The 27028-nt window shown below is 53.7% G+C and overlaps 2 protein-coding genes across 11 annotated transcripts in view; one reads left to right on the top strand and one right to left on the bottom strand.

Moving 5' to 3' along the window:
- Positions 1-25151, top strand: part of PPL (periplakin) — a 57759-nt gene extending 32608 nt beyond the window's left edge. For 3 of the 4 annotated variants that reach the window (XM_030883861.3, XM_060284884.2, XM_030883859.3), the window contains 21 exons: positions 1156-1255; positions 5728-5882; positions 6550-6670; positions 7283-7408; positions 7498-7539; positions 8936-9097; positions 9194-9301; positions 10233-10328; positions 11603-11725; positions 11820-11966; positions 12601-12752; positions 14053-14150; positions 14318-14475; positions 15406-15584; positions 15665-15803; positions 16556-16749; positions 18048-18198; positions 18952-19035; positions 19743-19859; positions 20359-20451; positions 21212-25149. In XM_030883861.3, coding sequence (XP_030739721.1) covers positions 1156-1255; positions 5728-5882; positions 6550-6670; positions 7283-7408; positions 7498-7539; positions 8936-9097; positions 9194-9301; positions 10233-10328; positions 11603-11725; positions 11820-11966; positions 12601-12752; positions 14053-14150; positions 14318-14475; positions 15406-15584; positions 15665-15803; positions 16556-16749; positions 18048-18198; positions 18952-19035; positions 19743-19859; positions 20359-20451; positions 21212-23869 — 5203 coding nt within the window. In that variant the 3' untranslated portion in view covers positions 23870-25149. Of the gene's footprint in view, positions 1-1155; positions 1256-5727; positions 5883-6549; positions 6671-7282; positions 7409-7497; positions 7540-8935; positions 9098-9193; positions 9302-10232; positions 10329-11602; positions 11726-11819; positions 11967-12600; positions 12753-14052; positions 14151-14317; positions 14476-15405; positions 15585-15664; positions 15804-16555; positions 16750-18047; positions 18199-18951; positions 19036-19742; positions 19860-20358; positions 20452-21211 lie in introns of all 4 variants that reach the window. The other variant, XM_030883860.3, reaches the window with a different exon arrangement.
- The window catches only part of UBN1 (ubinuclein 1), a 48460-nt gene continuing 34856 nt past the window's right edge, over positions 13425-27028 (bottom strand). For 2 of the 7 annotated variants that reach the window (XM_070043638.1, XM_030883865.2), the window contains 3 exons: positions 20753-27016; positions 20320-20442; positions 13425-19836 (listed from right to left, as the gene is read on the bottom strand). In XM_070043638.1, the coding sequence (XP_069899739.1) occupies positions 26967-27016 (50 nt within the window). In that variant the 3' untranslated portion in view covers positions 13425-19836; positions 20320-20442; positions 20753-26966. The remainder of the gene's footprint in view (positions 19837-20319; positions 20443-20752; positions 27017-27028) is intronic. The other 5 variants (XM_060284888.1, XM_060284887.1, XM_060284886.1 and 2 more) reach the window with 5 other exon arrangements.

Consider the following 27028-nt stretch of genomic DNA (forward strand, 5'->3'; position numbering starts at 1 on the left):
GGGGGAGGCAGACAGATGTGACAGGAGGAAACACAGAAACACCAAGTGAGAAAGCCGTTCTGATCTCAGGTCTCTCTCACATGCTCTGAGAACACCCAGGAGGTCTCAGCCTGGTGCCAGCACAGCTCTAACTTGGCTGCAGTATGTGCCAAGCTCTGCTTTTAAGCAGGTGAGGGCAAGGCTCAGTTTCAACGTGTGCAGGCGGCCTAGTGTCAGGCTAGAACTTAATGCCTTCCTTTTATTTCTGTGGAATTTATTTTGGTGGTTACCTCCATTGATGGCAAGGACTTCTGGTTTTATGTTTGCAATGGGAAGAGCAATTTCCTTTTTTTAGTAAATTTATTTAAATATAGAGAGTGAGTAGATTAAAAGTGTCAGGTATTTAATAATGCTGCTTACACAAAAACTTGTACCCGAATGTTCATAGCAGCCTGATCCGTAATGACCAATAGGTGGAAACAACCCAAATGTCTATCAGTGGATGACTGGATATGTAAAATGTGAGATAGTCAAGCTGTGGAGTATTATGCAGCCATAAAAAGGAGTGAAGCACTGACACATGCTATAACATGGATGACCCTCAAAAATATTGTTAAGTGAAAGAAGTTAGACATGAAAGGCCTCGCTCGTATTGTAGGATTCCACTTCTATGAAATGTCCGGAGTAGGCAAATCCATAGAGACAGAAAGTGGATTCGTGGTCGCCAGGGGCCGTAGGGCGGGATGGTGAGGAGTGAGTACTAAACGATGCGGGGTTTCTTTTTGGGGGTGATGAAAACATTCTGGAATTACATAGTGATGATGGTTATACAACCTTGTGAATACACTAAAAACCACTGAATTATACACTTTAAAAGGGTGAATTTTACATCTCAGTAAAAAATGTGGAAAAAAAGGGTAAGTGTGCTCTACCAGCATGGTAAAACAGAAGCATTAGAGCGATGGCCAGAGCGAGGGCTGACTCCCTGCCAGGTGCTGCCTCCTTTCTGTGCCTTTAGTGACGTTGCCCTGGGGGGACAGCCAAGCTCCATCTGAGGCTCACTGGACAGCTTCTGCTCCAAGCCTGGGGCTGGGGACAGCCTGGGAGGCTGGGTGCTGGTGGGGACCCGGCCCTTGCCCTCTGGCCCTCGGCCTACCTCCCTTCTTCCGCCTGCAGCGTCTCTAACAAGGAGCTGTCAGAGCTGATTGAGCAGCTGCAGAAGAATGCCGACCAGGTGGAGAGGAACATCGTGGACACGGAGGCCAAGCTGCAGAGCGTGAGTGCCCCATCTCCCACCCTGGTGCCCCCTGTGCCACCAGCCCTGCTCAGGACCAGGGGCTTGTCTGACCCCGTGGTTCTCACCTGGGCGTGATTCTGCCCCCAGGGGACATGTGGTCACATCTGGAGACATTTTTAGCCGTCACAACTTGGGGAATGCAGTGGGCGGGTATCTAGTGGTGGAGTCCAGGGACGCTGCTATACACCCTACAGTGCACAGAACAGCCCCGTACACGGAATGATCCAGCCGCAAATGTCAAAGTGCCCAGGTGGAGATGCACTGAAGAGGAACCTCCTTATTGCTGGTAGTACCAGCTCCTCCACCCCAGGTACAAAGTTGCTGCAGCTTATGGGCCCCATCTGGAGGAGAACCACAGACTCAGGATCCAGGCTCTGGTTAGGATCCCAGGTTTGCCACTTACTGTGTGACCTTGAGCAAGTCACCTTACCTCTCTGTTCATGCGATTCCCTCTGAAAGGATAAGAGCGATTGTCCCCACCTGCTGGGCTGCTGTAAAGATTCGATGAGATTATGCAGCTGCAGTGCAGGGTTCACTATTATTATCAACATCATCATCCTTACTTCTCCTACCATTGCCACTACTCAGATGCAGGCTGGGCAGATCACTTTCCCTCTCTGTGCCTCAGTTTCCTCTCCTGTAACATGGGGATAACAACCGACCTGAGCCCAAAGGTTCTCCTGGGGATCCTGCACCATGGGCCACGCTGGAGCCGTGCTCACTCCTGTGAGCTGCTAAGATGACCCCCTCTTCTCTGAACCCTCCACAGCCCAGTGCGGTTGAGTTTATATGTGTTTTTGTAGCTGGAGAAACTGAGGTTCAGAGAGGGCCAGGGCGGACTATGTCAGTGACAGAGCTGACCCCAGAGGCATCCCACAGGTGGGGTTGCCAGATTTAGCAAATAAAAATATAGGGTATCCAGTTAAGTTTGAATTTTAGAACACAAATATTTTTTTTTTGTATAATTATATCCCATGTACTACTTGGGATATAATAATATTATAAAATTATCCATTGTTTATCTGAAATTTGAATTTAACTGGGCGTCTGTATTTCATCTGCATTCCAGGCATGACTAAGACGAGGGTCCAGAGGAGTGGGTGGCTGAGGGTGGACAGGTCACGAGAGAGGTCAAGGTCCGGCTGGCCCCACTGCTGTCCCCAGGCCCAGACGTGGCTGCCACTCCTCTGAGAGCCAAGGGATCCACCCACCTGAGGGCCAGTCCCCCTGAGACCTGAGGGACAAGGGTGGGCTGGGGATGGCACAGCTGGGGGTGAGAAGTGGGGGCATGGGGAGAGTGGGGCAGGAAAGGCAAGAGGGCCCCCCCCTCCCTCAGGGTCCCCCCTCCCCTCTCTCATTCCTTTCCTGACTCCACCTCCCACTTTTCTTTCCGGCCTCAGCCGGCCCTTCCAGCATCCTTCCCTCTGGCCATGGCCTTGCCCTGGTACCCAGCCCCTTTGGCAGTTTTTTTGTCCCCTCTCTTGTGACTGCCATGGTGGTGTGTGCTTTCCTAAATGAAAACAGCTTTTTGGAGTGTGTCCTTTTTTCCTCCTAATAAAAGTAATATGTGTTCGTTACAAACATTTCAGGACCGATAAACAAGTATAACGAAGCAAATTAAGATGGCGTATGATTCCACCACCAGAGAGAACGATCATCCGTTAACCTTCTGGTGTCTCTGTGACCTTTGCTTGTGTGTGTGAATAGCGTCCAGCTCTCTCATTGTATTTGCTTAGAGTGATGACTCAAAGTAACAAGGATGTTTTAGGGAGATAATTTTGAACTATTTTCTTTTCATTCAAATGAACAAACTTAAGAAAAGAAACCACGCTTTGAAGACTGCATGGGATAATCTTTCTGTCTTTTCTCTTCCTTCCTTCCTTCCTTTTTTCGGAAGAAAACATCATTATTAATCTTACTACCCAAACGTTCTCTTGAACTTTCCTATTTTTTTATGGAAGTGAGATTCACATAAGATATAATTAACCACTTAAAGTGTACAATTCCGTGGCATTTTGTACATTTACGATGTTGTGCAACCACTGCCTCTATCTGGTTCCAAGGCACTTTCATCGCCCCAAAGGGAAACTCCACGCCCGTCAGCAGTCATTCCCCATCCCCTCCCCACAGCCCCCGACAACCGCTAATCTACTTTCTGTCTCTTTGGATATACTTATTCTGGATATTTCATATAAATAGAATCATACAGCATGTGACCTTTTGTGTCGATCCCAATTTTTAAATGCCAGAAAAGTTGGAAGAATTGGAGAACATCCATATCCTCACCGCATCTCCTGGATTTGCTGTATCCCTCATCTGTGCATCAGTGTGTGTGTCATTTACAAGATATGTCAGTCCCTATAATTTTTTTTTTTTTTACTTTAAAAAACTTCTCTATGGAAAGTGTCCAAGTTTTAAGAGCTCACCCTTGTGAGTTTTTGCATCAGTAGGTACCCATTGAAACCATTACTCAGGTCAAGATAGAGGAATTTCCCAAAAGGTCCCAAGGGACCTTCCCAATCAGTATCCCCCAGAGGTAACCACTGTGCTGACCTCTGTTCCCATTGATCAGTCTTGTCCAACTGTTGACTATTGAACACCCACATGGCATATCTCCCCACTAGATGTTCTTTATTGTCTCGGCTGGAGAGGGCTTGCGTTCCCACACAGCACCTGCACCTGTGTGAAATAGGAAATGATTAATTTACTTCCTCCTTTTGCAAAATTAATCTTTGACACTATAACTGCCCAGCAGAGCTTCAGATCAGCTGCTGATGGTGGAGCTGATAAAATTCCACCCAAGCCAAGAACCATGACATTTTGTTGCAACTTTTTAACTCGCCAGACCCACCCATGGTGGGGTGATGGCCCAGCGCCATTGGACTTCTGCCACGTGGACCTCACCCCCAAGCCCCTCAGGGCGCTGGGCCCACTTGCTGCTCAGCCCTCCCGGCCCAGGAAAGACCTGGAAGAACGGGCTGGATACCTTCTCTTCCTCCGAGAGGAAGTTGAGTCATTTGACACTGTACCAGGCACCACATCACTTCTGTTCACTTCTTTTTCCTTTTGCCATTTCTTCCTTTTTCTTTTTCAACATCTTTATTGAAGCATGTTTTACAGATCAGAAAAATGCACCCCCTTTAAACGTACAATGCAATGGTTTCTAGTAGCATCACCAAGTGGTGCAGTCATTTCTGTAGATTGGTTTCAGAACTTTTCTTCATCCCTTCATAAGAGCTCCTGTGTCCATTGACTGCAGATTCCCCTCCCATCCAGCCCTTGGCAGCCACTCATCTACTTTCTGCCTGTGAATTAGCCGACTCAGGGCAGTTCCCATAAATCGGTCCCGTGCAGTGTGGCCTTCCGTGTCTGGCTCCTCTCACTTGCATGGTTTTGAGGCTCGTCCCTGACGAGCCCGCATCTGTGCTCCCACCTTCTCGCTGCCAAGGGAGAGTCCTTGGGTCACTTGGATACCTCTTCTGGAGCAGGGGTTTCTCTTACTCCCATTGCAGAGATGGGGACGCCGAGACCCAGCGAGGGGAGGGGACTGGCCTCACAAGTTCCCCCATGTGACCCCCGTCCAGTCTCTGGACCCCCAATCCCGTCTCTGACTCATCCCCCCTGGGCCTGGGGTCCCCCGGGCCTGGCACAGTGCCCAGCCATGCTCCCTGAAAGTCCACTAAGTGGATTAATGGACTGTGTTTAGAAACCTGCTGTACCCGCTGCTCATTCATTGTTCTTCCGTAAATAAGCAGAGACCCTGGACTCATCAGCGACTTATCCATTGTACCTCCCAGATGCCCACCGACTTTGTTCATTCTCGCCATTTCACTGGTGACACCCCAGCGTGGGCCACCCTCAGCTCTCACCCAGGCTCTGTCACAACCCCCGACTGTGCTCCCAGCTTGTACCCTGTTCCCTGCAGAGCCCCTGGAGGAATTGCCTTTAAGGATAGGTGGGGCCCTGTCTCCCACTTCCTCCCCCGTCCCTCCTTCCAGCCTCAATCACAGCCATCCTTTCCTCCCACAGGACCTTTGCACAGACTATTCCCTCTGCCTAGAACACTATTCCCTTTCTTCCTTCCTTCTTAGCCTGTGTCACCACCTCAGAGGGGCCTCACTGACCCCCAGAGCTCAAGCAGGTCCCCCATGTTCCACCTCTGCTGTGTTTCCTTGGTAAACACCAACTTGTAGGAACTTGCGGTTACCTTTGTGAGGTTTATCTATGACTTGCCTTTCTGGGGGTCTTCCTCTCCCCTGGGCTGGGCGGGGGCCATGTCTCTTTGTGCACAGCTGTGTCCCGAGCCGGCCACAGCAGGCATTTGAGCAAAGGCTGGGCAGGGCTGGGGGAAGCCATCGCTCGCCCCTCTCCTCCCGTCCCTCCCATCCCAGCTGTGCCCACTGAGTCCCTGCCCACTCTCTCTCCCCGCCCCTTTCTTGTGACTCTCACAGGACCTGGCCCGGCTGCAGGAGGGCCGGCAGCCGGAGCACCGGGACTCAGCCCTGCAGAAGGTTTCAGACTCAGAGAAGCTGCTGTATGTGCTGGAGGCGGACGCGGCCATCGCCAAGCACATGAAGCACCCCCAGGCGGACATGATCGCCGAGGAGTAGGTCCCCTCCGCTTCGGGTCCTGAGGGACCTGCTCGGGACCAGGGCAGGGGGGCTGCAGCCACTCAGCATTCAGGAACCTGAGTTGGGGTTTGTTGAGGGTTAACTGGATGCCAGCACGAGCCAAACACTTTATGTTATCCTCACGACAACCCATTTTGCAGTTGGGGAAACTGAGGCTCGGAGCGCTGGTGTCTCTCTCCTGTCCTGGTCAGAGTGTGACTACAGCCCCCTGACCTCCAAGCTTGCGAACACATTCTCTCCTGCCTAATGCCCAGCTGGCTTCCTGAGCGCCTGGCTCTCGCCTCAGCTTAGATGTGGACAAAGCACTCTCACTGTCATGGCCCCCACCACCCTGTAGCCCTGCTGGATGGTGGGCTCCAGAGAGCAGCAGATCTGCCTGTTTCTTCTGGAACCTCCTGTGGGTCTGGGTGCACAGTAGGGCTCTCAGGAAACATTGGTGGGGGAAAGTAGAATGAAGGAAAGTGGACAGGAGCAGGGTGGGAGTGATTGCCTGGACCCAAGGCCACAGTCACCCTGTCCTACCAGGCCACTGAGCAGAAAGCTGAGGCCAGGGGCTGGGGTGGGAGGCCGCCCCCCTCGTGGCATGGGCAGTGCACCCACCAACCAGCCCCGCTAACCAGGGTGGCCACTCTCCCCGCTTAGCATCTGTCAGCTGAAGGAGCGTGTGACCAACCTCCGCGGGAAACACAAGCAGGTCTACAACCTGGCAGTGAAGGAGGTGGACCCGCAGGTCAACTGGGAGGCGCTGGTGGAGGAAAAGCTGGTATGGCCCGGGGTTCAGCTGGGGTGGGGCTGTGTGTGGGCCGGGGGGGCCCCTACCGTTGAATGGGCACCACAGTCTTGTCAGGGAGGGAGTTGTGTTCCCGGTGTTTCCTGATGTTTGTGTCAATGAGATGAGCAAGGCTCAGAGAGGTGCAGTGCCTAGCTCAGGGTCACACAGCAGAAGTGGTGGAGATTGGGACCCTCCCGGGCTCGTTGGAGTCCTGGCAGGCTGGGGGCAGTGGCCAGATTTCTGGCCGGCCACTGCCCTTCCTTTGCCCTCATCAGCCCATCTCCACCATGGAGAACCCCGGGCACTGGGTGACCCCAAACAAGTGACTCCCCCGGCCGAGCCTCTGTTTCCCCATCTGTGAAATGGAAACAGTAACCGTGAGGGCCTCTGAGTTTGCTGTGAGATTAAATGAGATAGGATGTGACAGCCTCTCTCTGCGTCCCTCCGGGGCCACTTCACTCACTCCTTGGCCGGCACCGTGAGGAGGAGAGCCGAGGCTCCCAGGGTATGGGGTACTGGGTGGGCTGCGAGTACTGGGTGGGCTGTGAGTCCTGAGTCCCTGGCCCACCCTCATGCATGTTGTCCCTCCGCCCGCCCGGCCAGGACAAGCTGAGCAGCCAGAGCTTCGGGTCGGACCTGCCGCTGGTGGACCACCAGGTGGAGCAGCACAACATCTTCCACAATGAAGTCAAGGCCATCAGGCCCCACCTGACCAAGGACGGGGGCAAGGTATGTGCACAGGGGTGGGGGGGGGCCCGGGGAGGAGGGGCTCCCACCTGCACTCCCGCCCTAACCCATGCCCTCGGCTCCGTCCTCAGGAGCAGAACAGCGAACTCCAGGCCAAGTACCAGAAACTGCTGGTGAGACGCCCCGGGAACGGGATGGGAGGGGCTGGGAAGCCGGGCCATGGGGACAGAAGTGTGTGCAGTAAACACTTCAAACAGGACGGAGGGGGATGAAGTGGGAAGAGGCAGTACCCCGAGCCCCTACCTGAGAGGCACCCCTGTTTGCCCTGTGCTCGTGGAAAACCCCAAGAGACCCCATGGATACAGTTCATCTTACTACTTGCTTCTTAATTCTTTATTGAGCACCTACTGTGTGCCAGATACAATGCCACCTGCTTAATAAACGGAGGTTTTTCTATTTCCTTTTTCAAAACCTTTAAAGAATGTCTTCTTTTTTAAATTTTTAATTAATTTATTAATTTATTTTTATTTTTGGCTATGTTGGGTTTTCGTTTCTGTGTGAGGGCCTTCTCTATTTGCAGCGAGCGGGGGCCACTCTTCATCGCGGTGCGCGGGCCTCTCACTATCGCTGCCTCTCTCATTGCGGAGCACAGGCTCCAGACACACAGGCTCAGTAGTTGTGGCTCACGGGCCCAGCTGCTCCGCGGCATGTGGGATCTTCCCATACCAGGGCTCGAACCCGTGTCCCCTGCATTGGCAGGCAGACTCTCAACCACTGCGCCACCAGGGAAGCCCCAAGAATGTCTTCTTTTTAAAACCGCACAAGTGATACATAAATGTTGTGGACATTACAGACACTCATTATGGACGTTACAGACGCCTCAGACGTGAGAATGCAGAGGCGGTGATAGTATAGCCGGTAGGAGGCTCTGGAGCTGGGCTGCCTCCACCCCTTTTGGTGGGGAAACCTTGAGCACAAGCTGCTGAGCCTCTGGGAGCCTCAGTTTCCTCATCTGTAAAACAATCACGTCCAGTCCCTGGCTCATAGGATGCTTTGAGGATTGCATGAGTTGATGTTGGAGAAGTCCTTAGCACAGTCCTGGCACGTGGTGGGCCCCACACGTGTTCACTACTGTTCTCATTTGCAGAGTGGAACGCAGACATCCGTCCTCCTTCCCCTCCTCCTTGCCCTGTGGTAGTTTGCTACGATCCCCCAGCACCATGACATGTTAAAGAAAAAAGTGGAAGTGTAGCTGCTGATGTTTTTTGAGCACCAGCTGTATGCCAGGGTTGGTGCCCTATGAGATCAGTGCTGTCGTTATTCCCATTTTGCAGACGAGTAAACTAACGTTCCACAAATATGTCAATTCTGTGAGGGTTTTGTCTGTTTTGCTCACTGCTGTATCCGCAGGGCGTGGAGCCGTGCCCAGCACTTAGTAGATTCTCAGAAAACATTTGCTGAACAAATGAAGGGGTTTCGAAAGGTGGGAGGCGGTCAGGTGACTTATCCAAGGGAGTGCAGTGGAGCAGGAGGCGTGGAGGCCACAGCCCTGTCCTTGCCCACCCACAGGCGGCGTCTCAGGCACGGCAGCAGCACCTGAGCTCGCTGCAGGACTACATGCAGCGCTGCACCAATGAGCTGTACTGGCTGGACCAGCAGGCCCAGAGTCGTATGCAGTACGACTGGAGCGACTGCAACCTCGACTACCCCAGCCGCCGGCGCCAGTATGAGGTGGGCACTAGGCTCTGGGGGTGCGGGCCAGGGGGCTGGGAAGGAGCACGGGACTGCCTGGCTGGTCAATGAGCCCCTCCACTGCCCCTGCTGCAGAATTTCATCAACCGGAACCTGGAGGCCAAAGAGGAGAGAATTAACAAGCTGCACAGTGAGGGTGACCAGCTGCTTGCCGCCAAGCACCCCGGAAGGAAATCCATTGAGGTACGTGAGCCCCGGGAAGGGACGCCTCCTCCAGCCTGCCCTCCGGGTGGCCTCTGCTCTGGGCCACCTACACTCAGGCAGGCCCCAAGGTGGGTGTCCTGTGTCCATCTGTCTGTCTCTCCATTTTGCTGCCTCCTCTTGCTCTGTCTGACCCTGCGTCCTCTCCTTATCTCAATGCCCTGCCCTCAGTCCCTGGACTTCTGAAGCCCATGTGGTGCCCGTATTAGTTTCCTATTGCTGCTGTAACAAATGACCACAAACTGGGTGGCTTTAAACAAAGGAAAGTTATTCTCTCATAGTTTTGAAGGCCAGAAATTCGAAATCAGGGTTTTGGCAGGCTTGTTTCCTCCAGGTCTCTAGGGGAGAATCCTTCCTCATCTCTCCTTGCTTCTGGTAGTTGCTGGCAACCCTTGGCATTCCTTGGTTTGGGGCTGCATCACTCCTGTATCTGCCTCTGTGTCGTCACATGGCCTTCTCACCTGTGTGTCATCTCCTCTTCTTATGAGGACACCAGTCATTGGATTTCAGGCCCACCTTAAATCCAGGATGATTTCATCTTGAGATCCTTAACCAATTATATCTGCAAAGACCCTATTTCCAAATAAAGTCACATTCTGAGCTCTGGTGGACTTGAATCTGGGGAGTACCTTTGTGAGATTTTTTTAAAAGCACCACTTTGGGCAGAGACAGCCCCTACTTGTCCCTTGTGCAGTATACAACCTGAGCACCCATACACAGCAGCCCTGCTTGGCGCCTCAACACGTTCCCCTCACTCCTCCTCCCACCCCTGGGCGGGAGGTGGCTGGGAGCCACACACACGCAGAGGCCAGATACCCCCTCCTCTATCCTTTCCTGGTCTGGAATCCTGCCATCCCTCCCTTCGTGTCCCCGGTGCTTGGCCAGCAGCAATCTGCCTCCTTTCTCCTGGCAGGCTCACATGGAGGCTGTGCATGCAGATTGGAAGGAGTACCTGAACCTGCTCATCTGTGAGGAGAGCCATCTGAAGTACATGGAAGACTACCACCAGGTACCTGCCAGCCCAGGGCCCCATTGGTGGGAGCACCCAGTGCCTGCTTGGCTCACTCATGGCCTCAGTGCTACTTCCTCCAGGAGCCTTGCAGGGCTGCCTGCCCAGGCCTCCCAGTACTTACACTTCTGATGACGTGGGCGTGCCCCAAGCTTGCTGGGCCCTTGTCTGCCTTCCCTGGGGGCTGGGACTGGAGAGTCTGACTCACCAGGATAGTGTAGGCACAGGAGTAGGTGTGTGGAGTTTTAATTTTGGTAAAAAATATACAATATGAAATTTGCCATTTTAGGCATTTTTAAGTGTACAATCCAGTGCATTCATTACATTCACAATGTTGTGCAACCATTGCCACTGTCTTTCCAAAACTTTTTCATCACCCCAAATAGGAATTCTGTACCTAATGAACAATCACTCCCCATTCCAACCCCTGGTAACCTCTCATCTACTTTCTGTCTCTTTGGATTTGCCTGTTTTCGATATTTCATAGAAGTGGAATCACATGATATGTGGCCTTTTGTATCTGGCTCTTTCACTGAACATAATGTTTTCAAGGTTCATCATGTTGTAGCATGAACCAGAATTTCATTCCTTTTCGTGGCTGAATAATATTCCATTGTATGCATGGACCACGTTGTGTTTATCCATTTACCTGTTGATGGATGCTGCATTGTTTCCACAGGAATGTGTTTTTAACAAGAGAGCTGCAGGTGATTCTTATGAGTAGGTGATTTGGGGACACTTGAACTCAGATGATACTATTGTAACTAACTCCTGGTTCAGTGTCAGCCCTTCTGGGCTATGAGCTTCACAGGGATCCCAAAGTCATGTTCATAGCTGCAGCCCAGGGGACAGCTGACAATGAATGATTCCAGAGCTAATGGGCTGAAGAATGGGCAAGAAAGTTTCCTAGAACCAAGTGGGGACGCTTATCTTCCATGTACTAAGACTTAGAATAAGTCAGGGTGTCCCTAGCACAAAGAGAAGAGTGGAATAGAGAAGAACCCTAAGCTTACTGGTGTATACACATGAAAACAATATGTCATAGAGGTGGCATTGCATGGATTGGTGGGAAGGGACCTGGTTTCTCCCTGTGAAGCCCCCCAGGAAGCTGGGCTGGGGAGGGTTGTGGGTGTCCCCAGGTGGCAGAGCCCATGGATTCAGGGTGAGTGGGAGGCCCAGCCCTACCTGGGAATGGGCTTAAAGTCACAGCCAGGATTAGCCCCAGGTGTCCTAGCACTGTCCTGTCCGTGACAGGGCCCCCCGGTCTCCTCTAGTTCCACAAAGACGTGAAGGATGCCCAGGAGCTGCTGCGCAAGGTGGACTCAGACCTGAACCAGAAATACAGTCCCGACTTCAAAGACCAATACCAGATTGAGTTGATGCTGCGGGAGCTGGACGTGAGTGATGCCTGAGCAGGCCCCTCCCCAGCTCCTTGCCTGCTGACCAGGGAAGGCTGCGTGATCTCACCTGGGCACTCCCCCCCATGTTTAGGACCAGGAGAAGGCTCTGGACAAGTACGAGCACGAGGTGCGGGGCCTGCAGAAGCGAGGGCAGCAGGTGGTACCCCTCAGGTACCGCCGGGAGACACCATTCAAGCCCATCCCCGTGGAGGCGCTCTGTGACTTTGAGAGTGACCAGGTGAGCCCCTGCCTGGTGCTCCAGGTGCCCCAGGCAAGCTGGGCCCAGATCTGCCTCCTCTTATGTCACTGAAAGGCCTTAGGAGTGACATGGCTGGATGCAGGATCTCAAATATTTCAGGAGCCTGTGTTTATCTCCATCATGGGGTCCTCTCTGCCAATGCCCCTGCATCACCCCACCTGCTGCCCTGGCCTTTTCTGTCCTACCAGCTTAGTGGCCCCAGTCATTCCAGCAGAAGTCCCAGGGAAGGTTCTCATTGGCCTGCTCTGAGTCATGTGTCCAGCCTAAACCAATCACTGTGGCCAGGGATGCCATTCTCTCATTGGCCGGACCTGAGTCACATGTCCACCCCCAGAAGTCAGGGAATGGAGGGACGAGAACACATGGGCTGGGACTGCACAGGGGCTCCCCAAAGGGAAATCCAGGTGGGTGCTAGGCCGGCAGACCCAGCACATGTTCTCTTGGTGCTGGCCCCTCTCAACTCTCTATGATGGAACCTCTTGGGGAGGATCTGAGAAACAGGCTAAGACTCCCCAGGTCCCAGAGTTAGGGGTGGGGCTGAGATGGTGACTGGGTTCCTGGCCACCAGGGGGGCAGGTCTCTCCATGTGTTCTGACTGGCCTGTCCCCACCAGGGCCTAATCTCTCGGGGCTACAGCTACACCCTGCAGAGGAACAACGGGGAGAGCTGGGACCTCACGGACAGCGCAGGGAATGAGCTGACTGCCCCAGCTGTCTGCTTCATGATCCCTCCCACCGACCCCGAGGCCCTGGCTCTGGCCGACAGGTACAGGGGTAAAGGAAGGAGCCAGCGTGGACTGGCCGCACCCCCTGGGCCCCTCAGGCCACGTTCACAGCCCTGGGCACCCCAACTCAACCTCAGGATGCCACTAACATTCCCACACCTGCACCCCTTGGTGGCTCAAGTGGGACAGCAGCAGATCCTGTTGGCTGAGCTGACTTGTGTGTGAACCTCTGGCTCTGGGCACACATCAGGGAGTGGTTTTTCTGCAAGGGCCTCTGGGCCTTTGCACATACTGCTCCCTCTACCTGCACACCAACCCACCACCTGTTGGCTCAGCCCTCTTGGTTTGAAGACCCAGCCTGGGGGTCACCTCTTCTGTGAAGCCTTCCCTGATTGCCCCCTCATCCTCCACCCTAGCTCCAGGAAAAGGGCTGCCGCCTCTTTCTCAAGCACCTTCTCCCACTGCTCGTGCTGCTCTCATTAGGGTGCTTTGTGTCTGTGTCAGTCTCATTGGGCAGAGGCTCCTTGAGACTTACTATTTTCAGGGCCTTGTTCAGTACCTGGTACAAAGCAAGTACCCAAGAACTCTTTGTTGAATGAGTGATTCAAGGAATTCCTTAATTTATTCATTCAGGAAATATGTATTGAGCACCTACTGTGCACTGCTTCCTCAGGGGTAACATCTTGGTGGGGAAAACAAATGAGCAAACAAGATTATTTTATAAATTTATTTATTTGCTTTTATTTTTGGCTGTATTAGGTCTTTGTTGCTGTGCGCAGGCTTTCTCTAGTTGCGGCAAGTGGGGGCTACTCTTTGTTGTGGTGCGTGGGCTTCTTGTCGTCGTGGCTTCTCTTGTTGCAGAGCACGGGCTCTAGACCCGCGGGCTTCAGGAGTTGTGGCACATGGGCTCAATAGTTGTGGCTCGTGGGCTCTAGAGTGCAGGCTCAGTAGTTGTGGCGCACGGGCTTAGTTGCTCCGCAGCATGTGGGATCTTCCCGGGCAAAGGATCGAACCCGTGTCCCCTGCATTGGCAGGCAGATTCTTAACCACTGTGCCACCAGGGAAGCCCAAGATAATTTTAGATAGTAAGACTTGCTATTGAAGAAAAGAGAGACAAAGAAAGGAAGGAGGGAAAGAAGGGGTCCGTTGAACCCAAGAGCAAAGAAAGACCAGCGTTTCAGCAAATCCTTTCTACGTGTGTCGTGTTAACTTTTCAAAGCATTTTGATGAGCTTTCCGACTCCTCGAGGCTGTCTGTCCAGCCAGAGTCCAGGGTCCTGTGTCAGTGGGCAGTAGGGGCAGTGGGCTGCCCCAGGTCCCCAGCCCATTTTTGCTGTCACAGCCTGGGCAGCCAGTACCAGAGCCTGCGGCAGAAGGCAGCTGGGAGCAGAAGGGCGCTCCAGCAGCGGCATGAGGTGCTGAAGGCAGAGAACTCTGGAGGTGGGTACCAGACGCTGCCTGAGGCTCTGGGGGGACAGGGAGGCAGGGCTGGGCCCGGGGTCTGTGCTGCAGATGGGACAGTGGAGGTGGGGAGGCTGGCCCTCCTACGCCCCCTCCCTGGGCCTCACGATCCCCACTGCCACCCGACTCTGATTTCCCTCCGGCAGATGTCTCTGACCTGCAGGGCCGGCAGCTGCTGGCCGGCTTGGACAAGGTGGCCAGCGACCTGGACCGGCAGGAGAAGGCCATCACAGGGATACTGCGGCCGCCGCTGGAGCAGGGCCGGGCCGTGCAGGACAGTGCTGAGCGGGCCAAGGACCTCAAGGTACCCCAGGTTGGGGGCAGAGGCTGGCCCACTGGCTCCCCGGGGCCCCTGCTCAAGGTCTTATCCCCATGGGGTGTCTTGGCGCTCAAAAGGGACCACTTGCCACGTGTAACAGGAAGTCGTGAGTCGTGGGGAGGGGGGCTGCTCTAGGCCAAAGATTGAGGAGGTGCCTGAGGCCTGGTGCCCCCAAGACACACCCCTAGGAAAAAGGGCTCGTGGCAGAGCTGACAACAGCAGGACTGCAATCTGAGCAGATCAGCACTGAGCTGAGTGAGAGGCCGCGGTGCCCGGCAGCACACGGGCTCTGGGGCAACAGGGCCAGCTCACTCGCCTTGACCACAGACACCATTCAAGCCCAAACCTCAGTGTCTTCAGTAAAATGGGCTGATCCCCACTCAGGGGGCCTCGACAGGATGGGGTAAGATGAGCCGCATGAACACCATCTACTCCTCACCTCTTTTACACACACACACAGTTTCCCGGGTCCTCGGCGCCCTCCACGATGGGCGTCACCGTTCCCGGTTTACAGGAGAGGAACGGGGCTCAGAGAAGTGCCGTGGCCCGTGACGGGGCTCACACCAGGGCTGGTCTGGTTGGGGCCGAGCCAAGGCCAGAGGACGCCTGATACAGGGGTAGGTTTGGGGCTAGGCCCCACCATGTCCCCTCCTAAGCTGCTTGGAGTCGTACCCACCTCATTGGAGTTGTCCCCAAAGATGAGTAAAGCCGTGTGAAGTAGTGGGAACAGGAACCTATTAATATTCATCACTCGTGAGTCACCATCCACTGTGTCAGAATTCCCAGGGATGCTCATTACAAACACGGACTCCTAGGCCAGCATCCCAGATCCCCAGTCACGCCCCCCGGGGAGGACATCCCTGTGTGGGGGTGGCTGCCGGCTGTGGTCAACGTGAGGGGCTCTGGTCCCCACAGAACATCACCAACGAGCTGCTGCGCATCGAGCCCGAGAAGGCGAGCAGCACGGCTGAGGGCGAGGCATTCATGCAGGCCCTCCCGGACAGTGGCAGTGCGGCCCTGCTGAGGACGCGGGTGGAGGACACCCAGCGCAGATACGAGCGCCTGGTGCAGCTGCTGGACGCGGCCCAGGAGAAGTGGGTGCAGGTGGGCAGTGGGGAGGCCGGGCGGGGTCAAGGTCCAGCACCGCCCCCCAACTCCTGACTCATGTCCTCAGGGTTGACATCGCCAATCGCCTGGAGAAGAGCCTGCAGCAGGGCCGGGAGGTGCTGGCCTCATACGAAAACCAGCTGGCCCAGGAAGACACAGTGCCCAAGAGTGGCCATGCCCTGGACAGCAAGAGACAGGAGCTGGCGGTGAGTCTGGGGACCCTGGGCTTCAGGAGCCTTTCTCTGAGTTGGGCATGGGCTCCAGGCGCCCCTGCCACCCCACCTGTGGACAGTCGAGGGGCCCGAGGCCCAGGGCAGCAACTCTCTCCAGGTTTGGAGTCCCAGCTGCACACGGGGTTTCTGTGGCCTGTGGAAATCAGGTGCTGGTATCTTAAAATCGAATGTCCACATAATCCCCCCAGATTCCCAGTGTCTCTGGACAAGCAGATCTGGTCACCTGGACCCACATGCCTGCACGGCGCATCAGCTGAGCACAGGAGCCTCTGCCCCAGCCCAGCATCTGCCCTCTTCACCATTGCCGCTGGGCCCGCTCTAAGCATTGGGGTCTGTGAGCCCGTGGGAGGCCCCTTATTCACAAACCACCTCACAAAACCCTTGCCCTTGTGGTGAGGGCCTCACCTCAGAGCCCAGGAAACAGGCTCAGAGACCAGAGCCTTCACGAAGGCCACTCCAGTCCCGGGCACGGGGTCACAGGCACGTGCCATGTGCCGCAGGGTTTTAGAAGCTAGTTTTCCCAGAGTATTGGTCATTGTAACAAAATGGAAACTGCAGAAATGACCACGGGTTTGAGGAGAAACTCAAGAGGCAAACCACCGGTCCCCGCCCAGGTCCAGGCCTGCCACCCGCTAAAAGCAGGCAGCCCCAAGAGCTCTGGGTAGCACCATCCCGGGCCCTAGAGCTCTGGCCACAGCACCTGCCATCTGCCTCTGCCCCGGCAGGCCATGGCCTCCGAGCTGCAGGCCCGGCAGGCCCTCCTCAGCGAGGTGGAGCAGAATCTGCAGGCCGCCAAGCAGTGCTCTGGCTCGCTGGCCAGCCGCTTCCAGGAGCACTGCCCGGACCTGGAGCGCCAGGAGGCTGAGGTGCACAAGCTGCGCCAGCGCTTTGACAACCTCTGCCAGCAGGTGGAGCTCAGGTGAGGGGACCGCGGGGGCCCTTGGCTTAGTCTGCCTTAAGGCACCAAAGTGGGATTTCTGCAGACAGCAGTGAAGGCTGTTTGATTTCTAAATAATTTCCTCTTTCTGAAAACAGTATATATACAAGATAAAATACACAAAGGGATTATAATGACCAAACCCTTCCCCCAAGATCAGCACTGCTACCAGTTTCTTGTGTGTCCTTCCAAAAACATTCTGTATGAGCTGGGGTAGGTAATTAATGTACGAATGACAACACACCACATACAGTGTGTCTTGCTATTTTCCCTGTCGTATATTTTCCCAGCCTGATGAGTCAGTAAGTGTTACCCCCTCTTCTGTTTTCTGGAAGAGTTTGTGTAGACTGGGTATTAATTCCTTAAATGCTTGGAAGAATTCACCACTGAAGCCATCTGGGCCTGCAGTTTGTTTTTTTGTGTGTAAGAGGGTTTTTTAACTACAAATTCAACCTCTTTAATAGATATTGGACCATTTGGGTCATCTAATGCTTGAGCAACTTCAGAAGTTTGTGTCTTTCAAGGACACATTGTCCATCTCATCAAGTTGTTGAGTTTATTGGCATAAAATTGTTCATAATATTCTCTTATCCTTGACTATCTGCAGGATCTGAGGGAATGTCCTCTCTCTCATTCTTGATGTTGTATTTTCTTCTGTTGTATCTGTTTATTCTTCTTGTCCCCCTAATCATTATGTTTGAGGTTTATCACGTTATTGATGGTTTCAATGAACCAGCTTTGGTTGCAGTGATCTTTCTCCTGTTTTCCTGTTTCCTGTTTCACTGACACCTGCTCATTATTATTTCCTACTGCTGCTTACATTAAGTCCAATTTGCTCTTCTTTTTCTTTCTTAAGGTAGAAGCTTAGATTGTTGATTTGAAAGCTTTCTTTTTTTTCTTATCTAAGCATTTAAAACTACATATTTCCCACTAAGCACTGCTTTTGTTGTGTCCCACAAATTTTGATGTTTTTATTTTCAGTGAGTTCAAAAGATTTCCTCACCTCCCTTGTGATTTCCCCTTGGATCCATGAGTTATTTAGGTCCTAGAATTCACAGTGGGCATCCCTGTGAGTCCACACAGGCGGGCCTTCCTGCGCTTTACAGAGGCCTCACAGTATTCCAACACAATATTCCATAATTTATCTAACTACTCCCTTCCTGGTGAACGTTTAGGTTATTTCCAGTTAAATTACTTTTGATGACCTCTTTAAAAAGGGACGGCAGGCAGCTCTCAGTGAGACCTGAGAGCTCAAAGGCCTGACGGGCTTTGCCCCACAGGGTCCAGAGCCTGCAGAGCACCCGGGCTGCTCACGACGCCTTCTATAGTGGCCGCGACCGCCTGCTGCAGTTCCTGTCCCACATCCCCAGCTACGAGCCCCAGGAGACAGACGGCCTCGGCCACATGGAGACCAAACTGAACAACCAGAAGGTGAGAAGGCCACTTCCGCGTTCACAGGAGGATGGTCACAAGGCGGGTCTGAGGTTAGCAAGCCCCTTCATGGACGGGGGCCTGGCAGCGGTCCTGGCCAGGCGGGCTCCCAGCACCCGAGTCTCTGACAACAAGGACGGGGTCTCCCTCACCTCTCCGTCCTCAGTGCCCAGCACAGGGCCTGGCCCAGAGTGGACACTCCATGCAAGCCAGCTAAATAAGCAAATAGCTACAGGGACACAGGGGAGCCCTCGGGGAAAAACCCATTTCCAAAGCCCAGAGTGCTGGCTCCCCAGAAGGCAGCAGGGCCTTGGGGTGAAGGACGAGGAACAGGAAGCCCAACAGCCTGGTCTCAAATCCTGCTCCCATCCCCATTAGCCATGTGCCCACGGGCCAGTCACTGCACAGCACTGTGCCTGGGTTTCCCCGTTCATAAACAGGAGGTGAGGACGGTGCCTACCTCACAGGATGTTGGGAGATTCAGTGAGATAATCTAAGAAAGATACTAGAACAGTGCCTGACATTTCGATGCACTCAGTAAACACAACTTTCCTGCCAAAGATGATTATCTTCTTGGCCCTTCTTCACAGGGCCTTAGAATTGCCTTTTGTAACAAACAAATGTAAACAGGGAAGCCATTCCTTATACTTTGTGCTATGGAAGAATTCCAGACTCCAAGGAATCCAGCTACTCTATCTAGGTTTTGGATTTTTTTTTTAATTTTTGGTTTTCAAAGTCTCTGTTGTTTTACAGAACCTGCTAGATGAGATAGCAAGAAGGGAAGAGGAAGTACAGAAAGTCTACGCCCACTCCCAGCAGTACCAGCAAGCTGTCAAGGTGAGACGTGACACCCTGCCCAGAGTGTAAAGCAGCAGGGCCTCTTCCCACCAGCTGGTCTGGCGGGGTGTCCTCAGGCACTGCTGGCGGCCACGCAAACCGGCACAGGCCTTTGGGAAACAAGATGGTACTGGGCATCGAATACCAGAAAAGGATTTTCTACTGTAAAGCAGTAACTGGGGGAATTTATCCTAAAGGAAATAATATGAAATAATAATAATGTGGGATTAACAAAATCATTGTACAACAGAATTATTTACAATAGCAAAACAGACAAACTAGAAATAACCTAAATGTCCAACAGCAGAGGAACAGCTAGTAAATTATCACCTGACCACACAATGGATGTTAAAGTCATCAAACTGATCCACAGGAGAATTAGGAGGAGGCAACATGAGAAAAGCCATAACTCTAATGGTACAGAGTTCAATGAAGAAAGCAGAATGCCGTAGTCTCTAGGCCAGGGAAGGCCTGGAAGGAGCATGCTCTGGGGACGGAGGGGGATTGTGGGCCTACTTTTTCTCGTCGCACATGTTATTCAGGGACGTAGGTACGTACCACTGATGGATCTATGGTTATCAAAATCTCCTGGCAGGCAGAACAGGGTGTGGCTGAGCAGAAGACCTTTGCAGTCAGCTGGAAGGGGCACAAGAACATTTTGGTCTCACCTGCTCTTGTCTGCCCTCTGCCACGTCTGTCTCACGCAGGACTACGAGTTGGAAGCAGAGAAACTCAGGTCCCTCCTTGACTTGGAGAATGGAAGAAGCAGCCACATGAGCAAGAGGGCCAGGCTCCAGTCCCCTGCCACCAAAGTGAGGGAAGAGGTGAGCTCTGCAGGCCAGGCCTTCTCGGGGTTCCCTCGCTCCAGAGAGCACGGCATGCAGGCCTCAGAGACGCACACACAATAGGGAAACTGGCCCAAGAGCCCTCCTGGGTGCCAACAGGTTCAGTAAGAGGAGATAACTTATTCTGGGGTGGTGACATGGATATGCCTAGAAAGACAGCCTGCTGGGTTTATCTGAGCTAGAGCCACGGACTCCCCCTGCTCCCCCTAAGTAAGTACACACACACAGAGGGCCGATGTTATCAGCTCCTTCCATACACGAACACGTTAAGGCTCAGAGACAGACCTGCTCAAGGTCACTTGCTGGGGGTTTAGGCTTCTGACTCAAAATCCAGTTTTCTCTCCTATAGATGAGACTGTAGTAGAACTCCAGGTAGGAAGGGGCAAGAAGGTTCCCTCTCTCCCCAAATGCCAGACTTTGCAAACACCATCCAGCTTACCTTCGCTTAGCCTGTTGACTCCTATCTGCTCTCCTGTAGGAAACGGCTCTTGCTGCCAAGTTCACGGAAGTTAATGCCATCAACAGACAGAGGCTGCAGAATCTGGAGTTTGCTCTGAATCTCCTGAGACAGGTAATGGATCTCAGTAAGGCATTCTACTCAAAACTTTCCCGAGAGCTGCGAAATAAGACTCATTGTGCCTCAGAGAAACAGTCTGTGAACCAGTGGGCATGTCCCCCTGCGAACAGGGTTGGGTGGCGCCAGTGCAGACGCCAGCCCACGCCTGTGCCCCTGTGGACGTGAGTCCAACCTACATGTCTCATCCCTCAAACATTTGCTGAGTACCCAGAAAAAGGTAACTTATTTTTAAAAGCCCAAAACGTTAACGACAACATTGTAATAGTTAAGAAAGTGGAAGCAACTCAGTATTCACCAGCAATGGGTGTGCGACTGAGCCAGGGTCTGTCCACACAATGGAAAATGACGAAGCTGTCACACGACGAGGTAGCACTCTCTGTGCCGCTGCAGATTCTCTCATAAGTGCAACAAGCAGGGAACAGAACAGGCAACACCGTTAGTGTGGAAAAAATAAATATGTGTCACATGCAAAAATATACGTGTCTCAAAGGTGACAGTATCCTGTACGAACAGGACCAGCGGTGACAGACAGCCTCTGCTTCACACTCTTCTGTGGTTTTAAAATATTTTCCCAGATGCATTTAAACTAGTTGTTTTACCATTTTCAAAAGGAGGCCTAGGACTCTAGTGAACCCGGCACTGAGGGGGTCCCCTAGGGACCACAGGACAAGCAGTCTGACCTCTGGTGGGTGGCCAGGTGGGGTCGGGCCATGCAAAGTCCGGCATTAACCCTGCGCTATCTTCTCCTTCCCAGCAGGCTGAGGCAGGCATGAGCCATGAGGCCCTGCCCAGGGGCAAGCCGGGCTCCGAAGTAGAGGAGACGTGGAAGATTCAGAGGGAGCTGGACGAGGAGGCGGAGCGGAGGCAGCAGCTGGAGAATGAGGTCAGGAGCGCCCAGGAGGAGATCCGGACCCTGCAGAACCAGAGCCCACAGGAAGCAGTGGTGAGGAAGGTGCTCAAGAAGGTGCCAGACCCCACGCTGGAGGAGAGCTTCCGGCAGACGCAGCAGACCCTGGTGGAGGAGCAGTGCAAGAACCAGCTGCTGCAGAAGGAGCTGGAGGCGCTGCAGCTGCGGCTGTGCGCCCTGGAGCAGGAGGCCAGGGATGGCGGGCAGGAGTACATGGTCAAGGAGGTTCTGCGCATCGAGCCGGACCAAACCCAGGCCAACGAGGTCCTGAGACTGCGGGAGGAGCTGGAGGAGCTGCGGCGGCAGAAGGGCACCCGGGAGGCAGAGGTGCTCCTCCTGCAGCAGCGCATCGCAGCCCTGGCCCAGGAGAAGAACCAGGTGCGGGAGAAGGTCACCGAGAAGGATGTGGTGAAACTGCAGAATGACCCCCAGCTGGAGGCAGAGTTCCGGAAGCTGCAGGAGGACCAGCAACGGGAGCATCAGCTCAGGGAGAAGCAGGAGGAGGAGCTGAGCTTCCTCCAGGACAAGCTGAAGAGGCTGGAGAAGGAGCGGGCCATGGCTGAGAGCAAGATCATCATCAAGGAGGTGCTCAAGGTGGAAAAGGATGTGGCAACCGAGAGGGAGGTGGGTGACCTCAAACGCCAGTATGAGGACGAGGCCGCCAAGGCTCGTGCCAACAAGAGGGAGAAAACGGGGCTGCTCCGAAAGATCTGGGCCTTGGAGGAGGAAAATGCCAAAGTGGTCGTGCAGGAAAAAGTGCGGGAGATCGTCCGGCCAGACCCCAAGGCAGAGAGTGAGGTGGCCAACCTCCGCCTGGAGCTGGTCGAGCAGGAGTGCAAGTACCGGGGGGCCGAGGAGCAGCTGAAGAGCTACCAGAGCGAGCTGGAGGTGCTCCGGAGGCGGGGCCCCCAGGTGGAGGTCAAGGAAGTGACGAAGGAGATCATCAAGTACAAGACTGACCCCGAGATGGAGAAAGAGCTTCAGAGGCTCAGGGAGGAGATCATCGACAAGACCAGACTCATCGAAAGGTGTGACCTGGAGATCTACCAGCTGAAGCAGGAGATCCAGTCCCTGAAAGAGGCCAAACCCCAGGTGCAGACCAAGGAGGTGGTCCAGGAGCTCCTGCAGTTCCAGGAAGACCCCCAGACCAAAGAGGAAGTGGAGTCTCTGAGGGCCCAGCTGTCACAGGAGCAGAAGAAGCAAGTGGATCTGGAAATAGAGAGGGCGTCCCAGGAGGAAAAAATCAAACAGAAGGAGGAGGAGCTTTCCCAGGTGAAGGAGAAGATGGTCCAGCAGGAGGTCGTCAGGTACGAGGAGGAGCCGGGCCTGCAGGCCGAGGTGAACGCCTTCACCGAGAGCATCGACGCGGAGCTGCAGCAGATCGATGGCCTCCGCGGGGAGCTGCAGCAGCTACAGCGCAGGCGAGCGGAGCTGGAGTGCCAGCTGGAGGAGCTGGAGCGCGAGCGGCAGACACGCAGGGAGGCCGAGCTGGAGGTACAGCACCTGAAGCAGCGGCTGGCCCAGCTGGAGGAGGGGGAGGCCCGGGAAAAGGTGACCCTCAAGCAGAAGGTGGTGCTGCAGCAGGACCCCCAGCAGGCCCGGGAGCACACCCTGCTCGCGCTGCAGCTGGAGGAAGAGCGGCACCGGCGGCAGGTCCTGGAGCATGAGCTCAAGACCCTGAAGAAAAAGCTGGAGCACCTAGAGAAGATGGAGGTCAAGGAGAAGGTGGTCCTCTCCAAGAGCATCCAGGTGGAGAGAGGTGACACCGAGCAGGAGATTCAGAGGCTAAAGAGCAGCCTGGAGGCGGAGAGCCAGAGCAAGAGGGAGCTGGACGCGGAGGTGAGCCAGCTGGAGGCCAAGCTGTCGGAGCTGGAGTTCTGTAACTCCAAGTCATCCAAGGAGCTGGATTTCTTGAGGGAAGAGAACCACAAACTGCAGCTGGAGCGGCAGAGCCTGCAGCTCGAGGCCCGCAGGCTCCAGTCCGAAATCGAGATGGCGGTGGCGGAGACGCAGGGCCTAAGGAGCATGCCGGTGGCGGCAGACCCTGGGGCGCAGCTCGACTGCCGCCTCCGGTCCCTGGAGCAGGAGCTGGATGACCTCAGGCAGCTCTCTAGAGACAAAGACCTGGAGATCGACGAGCTGCAGCGACGCCTGGGCTCTGTGGCCATCAAGCGGGAACAAAGGGAGAACCACCTGCGGCGCTCCATCGTGGTCATCGACCCCGACTCGGGCCGCGAGCTGTCCCCAGAGGAAGCCCACCGGGCTGGCCTCATCGACTGGAACATGTTTGTGAAACTCAGGAGCCAGGAGTGCGACTGGGAGGAAATCTCCGTCAAGGGTCCCAACGGGGAGTCCTCTGTGATCCATGACAGGAAGTCTGGCAAGAAGTTCTCCATCGAAGAGGCCCTACAGAACGGAAGACTGACCCCTGCCCAGTACGACCGCTACATCAACAAGGATATGTCCATCCAGGAGCTGGCCGTCCTAGTGTCCGGGGAGAAGTAGGCACGGCCCCACCTTCACCTTCCTGGAAGCAGATGCTGGCTCTCTCCTGCCCAGTACTCTCCTTGGTATCTTTTCTCCCTGGCCCCGTGTAGCTCCTAATCCATGCAGAACCCCGTGTGTCCCCCCAGCTGCTCAGAGCACAGCTCAACCACAAGCGGGACAGGCACCTGCTGAACCGTCATCCAACCAGGTGAGTGACCTGCTTCATCTCCCGATGATTCAAACCCGCAGTGCCCTTCGTCTTTCTCCTTTTCCCACACAGTCCCATAAACAGACTCCTTCCAGGTGTGATACCTGGAAGCAACTGAAAACTGCGAAAGCACACGACGACCAACAACTGGGGTGGACAAGCCCACTCCATGCAGCACTGACCTCCACACCCCAGCACGGGAAACTCTAGGGCAGAAAGGCCTCCCTGCTTCAGCAAAGCAACAGCTCCCCAGGCCTGCAACCTGCATTCACACCCCTCGGGATTCTGGCTCAGCCGACTCTTCATCAGAGGCCTTCTGGGGAGACGGATCTGGGCTCTATGCCAGAAAAGGCGCAAAGAAACCAGAACAGCATCTGACCCTGGTGCTCGAATGAAGCTTAACTGTCAAGCCATACTGTCCCAAGAAAACGCACCATCGGGGAATGTTTCACATTTTGAAATTAAAGTACTTTCCTAGTGAACTGTGTTGCTGTTAGCCTTAGATTCGGTGCCTAGTCCTGCTTATTATCTCACTGCCATTAGTAAACTCCACAGTTGATTTTCTACCAAACAAATTTCGGGTCCTCTGTATCTCACGTATTATGTAAGAAAATGGGAAGTAATAGGGAACTCTATTTATAGTGCAAAAATAAACAACTGGTGGCTTGATTCTAATATCATGGTGTGTTTCTTCCTCTTTTGCATGTGAGGCTTAGTCTCCAACACCCTCTTGGCTTTTAGCCAAAATGAATGTTCCCTACATACCAGCTCCTATGGGAGAAAGAATTACTTGCAAATATGGTAAAAGGAAATAAATGAGAAATGATGTTTTGGAAACCTTGAAACAATTTATTGGGTGGTTTTATACAAGATTAACAATTTCCACACCACCCCCAACACCAACATAGTCGCTGCATGAAAGCCACAGCCCTTTCACACCCAAGAAACGCCGGCAAGAAAAGCCCTGCAGCGCCGTGGCCCACGAGCCCGCTCCGCCAACAGACCTGCCTTGCCGTGGCTCTTTAAGTCATTCACTCTTTCGTTACCACAAATAAAGCATCAACAAGGAAAAGAAACCTCATAAACTCCCCATCAAAGAAACGTTTCCCTGAGGCAAGAGGCATCACTAGATTCCTAAGAATGAGGGTATCCTGCTCCAGCCGCACACTCAGTGGTGCTCGGGGAGGAGGGAGCACTGCAGGGAAGGGAACCAGGGTGTTCTCCTGCTGCTCAGCGTTCACGGACGGCCTCTGCGCGGCTCTGAGCTCAGCAATACAAATCTCTTCTTTGGCTCTTTTGCTACTACCTAAGACTATTCTGTAAACTGGAAACCCAAGTTGCAAAAAATAGATATAATAAAGGGATAAGGAATCCACTTAGCCCAATGTGAAACACATGTTGGTTTTTATGTAAAAAAGAGCACAGGCCTGGCCGACTAGCTGGCAGAGGTCTTGCTCCCCCTGGAAACCAAGCAAACTCTGTGTGAATCGTGAGTTACCAAGCATTGTAACCTGGGAGTCAGGAACCAAGAGAGCTGCCCGTGTCTCCACACAGGCGTACATTCTGAGGAGGCTGTTTACTCTCAACGTATCAGAAATCACTTAGCTAGAGCAGTCAGTTCAGACTTCACAGGACAGGCAAGTGCCGTAAAAATCTTTGTGAAGCAGCCACTGGGTGAGTGGGAACAGTGGGATGACTTGAGCTCCGGGTAACTGTCCCAATCTGTCTCTGACGTGCTCTCCAAGCTCGTCAGCATGTCACCCTGAAGTCAATGCATAGCCCTGCTGCCTGGAAAGCCAGGACCTCCAGGCCTGCTTCTACATGGCAGATGCTTCACAGAGGCCTGTTCCTGCAGCTCTGCCTGAGAATAGTTTTTAAATAAACTGGAATGTCTACCTGCGACTTAGAACCCCTCATATCCTTGGCCCTCGAAGAGATGAAGAAGGGCTCTGGGGCTCTGCAGTCCACCTGTATGAACTCTGGAAAAACAAAGTGGGGGCCCTGGCTGAACTGGGACCTGGGATTTGTGGGCCCAGATGACCTTCAAGTCAGGACGGCACAGATTATGATGTGCAACCATAAAAAACTCAAACTATGTCTTAAATACAGACATATCTTTAAAAAAGGTCTTCATCTGAGATCCACTCAGAGGGCTGAATGGATGTGTGTCTAATTCTGCTCCACCATAAAGGCACTGGAATTATGTTTTCCTAGGAACAACATGACTTGCGAAGAATAGTCCCATTCTATCCAATGCATTTAATGGTAAGGATGAAAACTGAGCCAAAAATAAGTGTCTTTAAAAATCCTACCACAATTGTTGAATCTACAAAGGTCTTTTCTCTAAAAGAGCTTCATTGTCATGTTCAGTGGAGAGACGGGCCCCCACGATGAGCACACATTGGGTGTATTTTTCAAAGAACAAGGTACATCTCCCAGCTGTGATGTTACCTGGGTTTGTCCTGTTGAGCACACAGCCTGAGGATGGACGGACACCGTGACCATCCAGGGAGCCCACTGTGGCCAGAAGGAGCCCCGACCAGTAGGGTGCCATGAGGTACTCTGACCAAATGTGAGGGGGTCGGGCAGATGTGAAGCACAGGTGCGCCGCGCCACCTGCTCTGCCCCGCCACCAGAGCTCTGAACACGACCCGGCGCGCTCCCCAGCCTAGCGCTGCCCCTCCGACGATTGTCTGCAACAGAGCGAGAGGCCTGGAGCACCAGGCTGGTCAGGGCCTCCAGAGAAGCACGGGGCTGCTCGCCTAACTGAAGGCACATCACACATGCCAAGAGACGCTCCACTTAGCACTCACGCCTTCTCCAGAAGAAAATCAATGGCAGAAAGAGCATAGTTATTATCCGACTTCCGAGACCTACTCGTTCAGCTTCCAGCCTTTCCCTTGAAAGTCACAATTTCCGTGGCACACTGGGCCCTTTCCCATGAAGCTGAGAAGCATCTGAAAAAGAGT

Source organism: Globicephala melas, chromosome 15, assembly GCF_963455315.2.
Source record: "Globicephala melas chromosome 15, mGloMel1.2, whole genome shotgun sequence".
Classification (NCBI taxonomy): Eukaryota; Metazoa; Chordata; class Mammalia; order Artiodactyla; family Delphinidae; genus Globicephala; species Globicephala melas.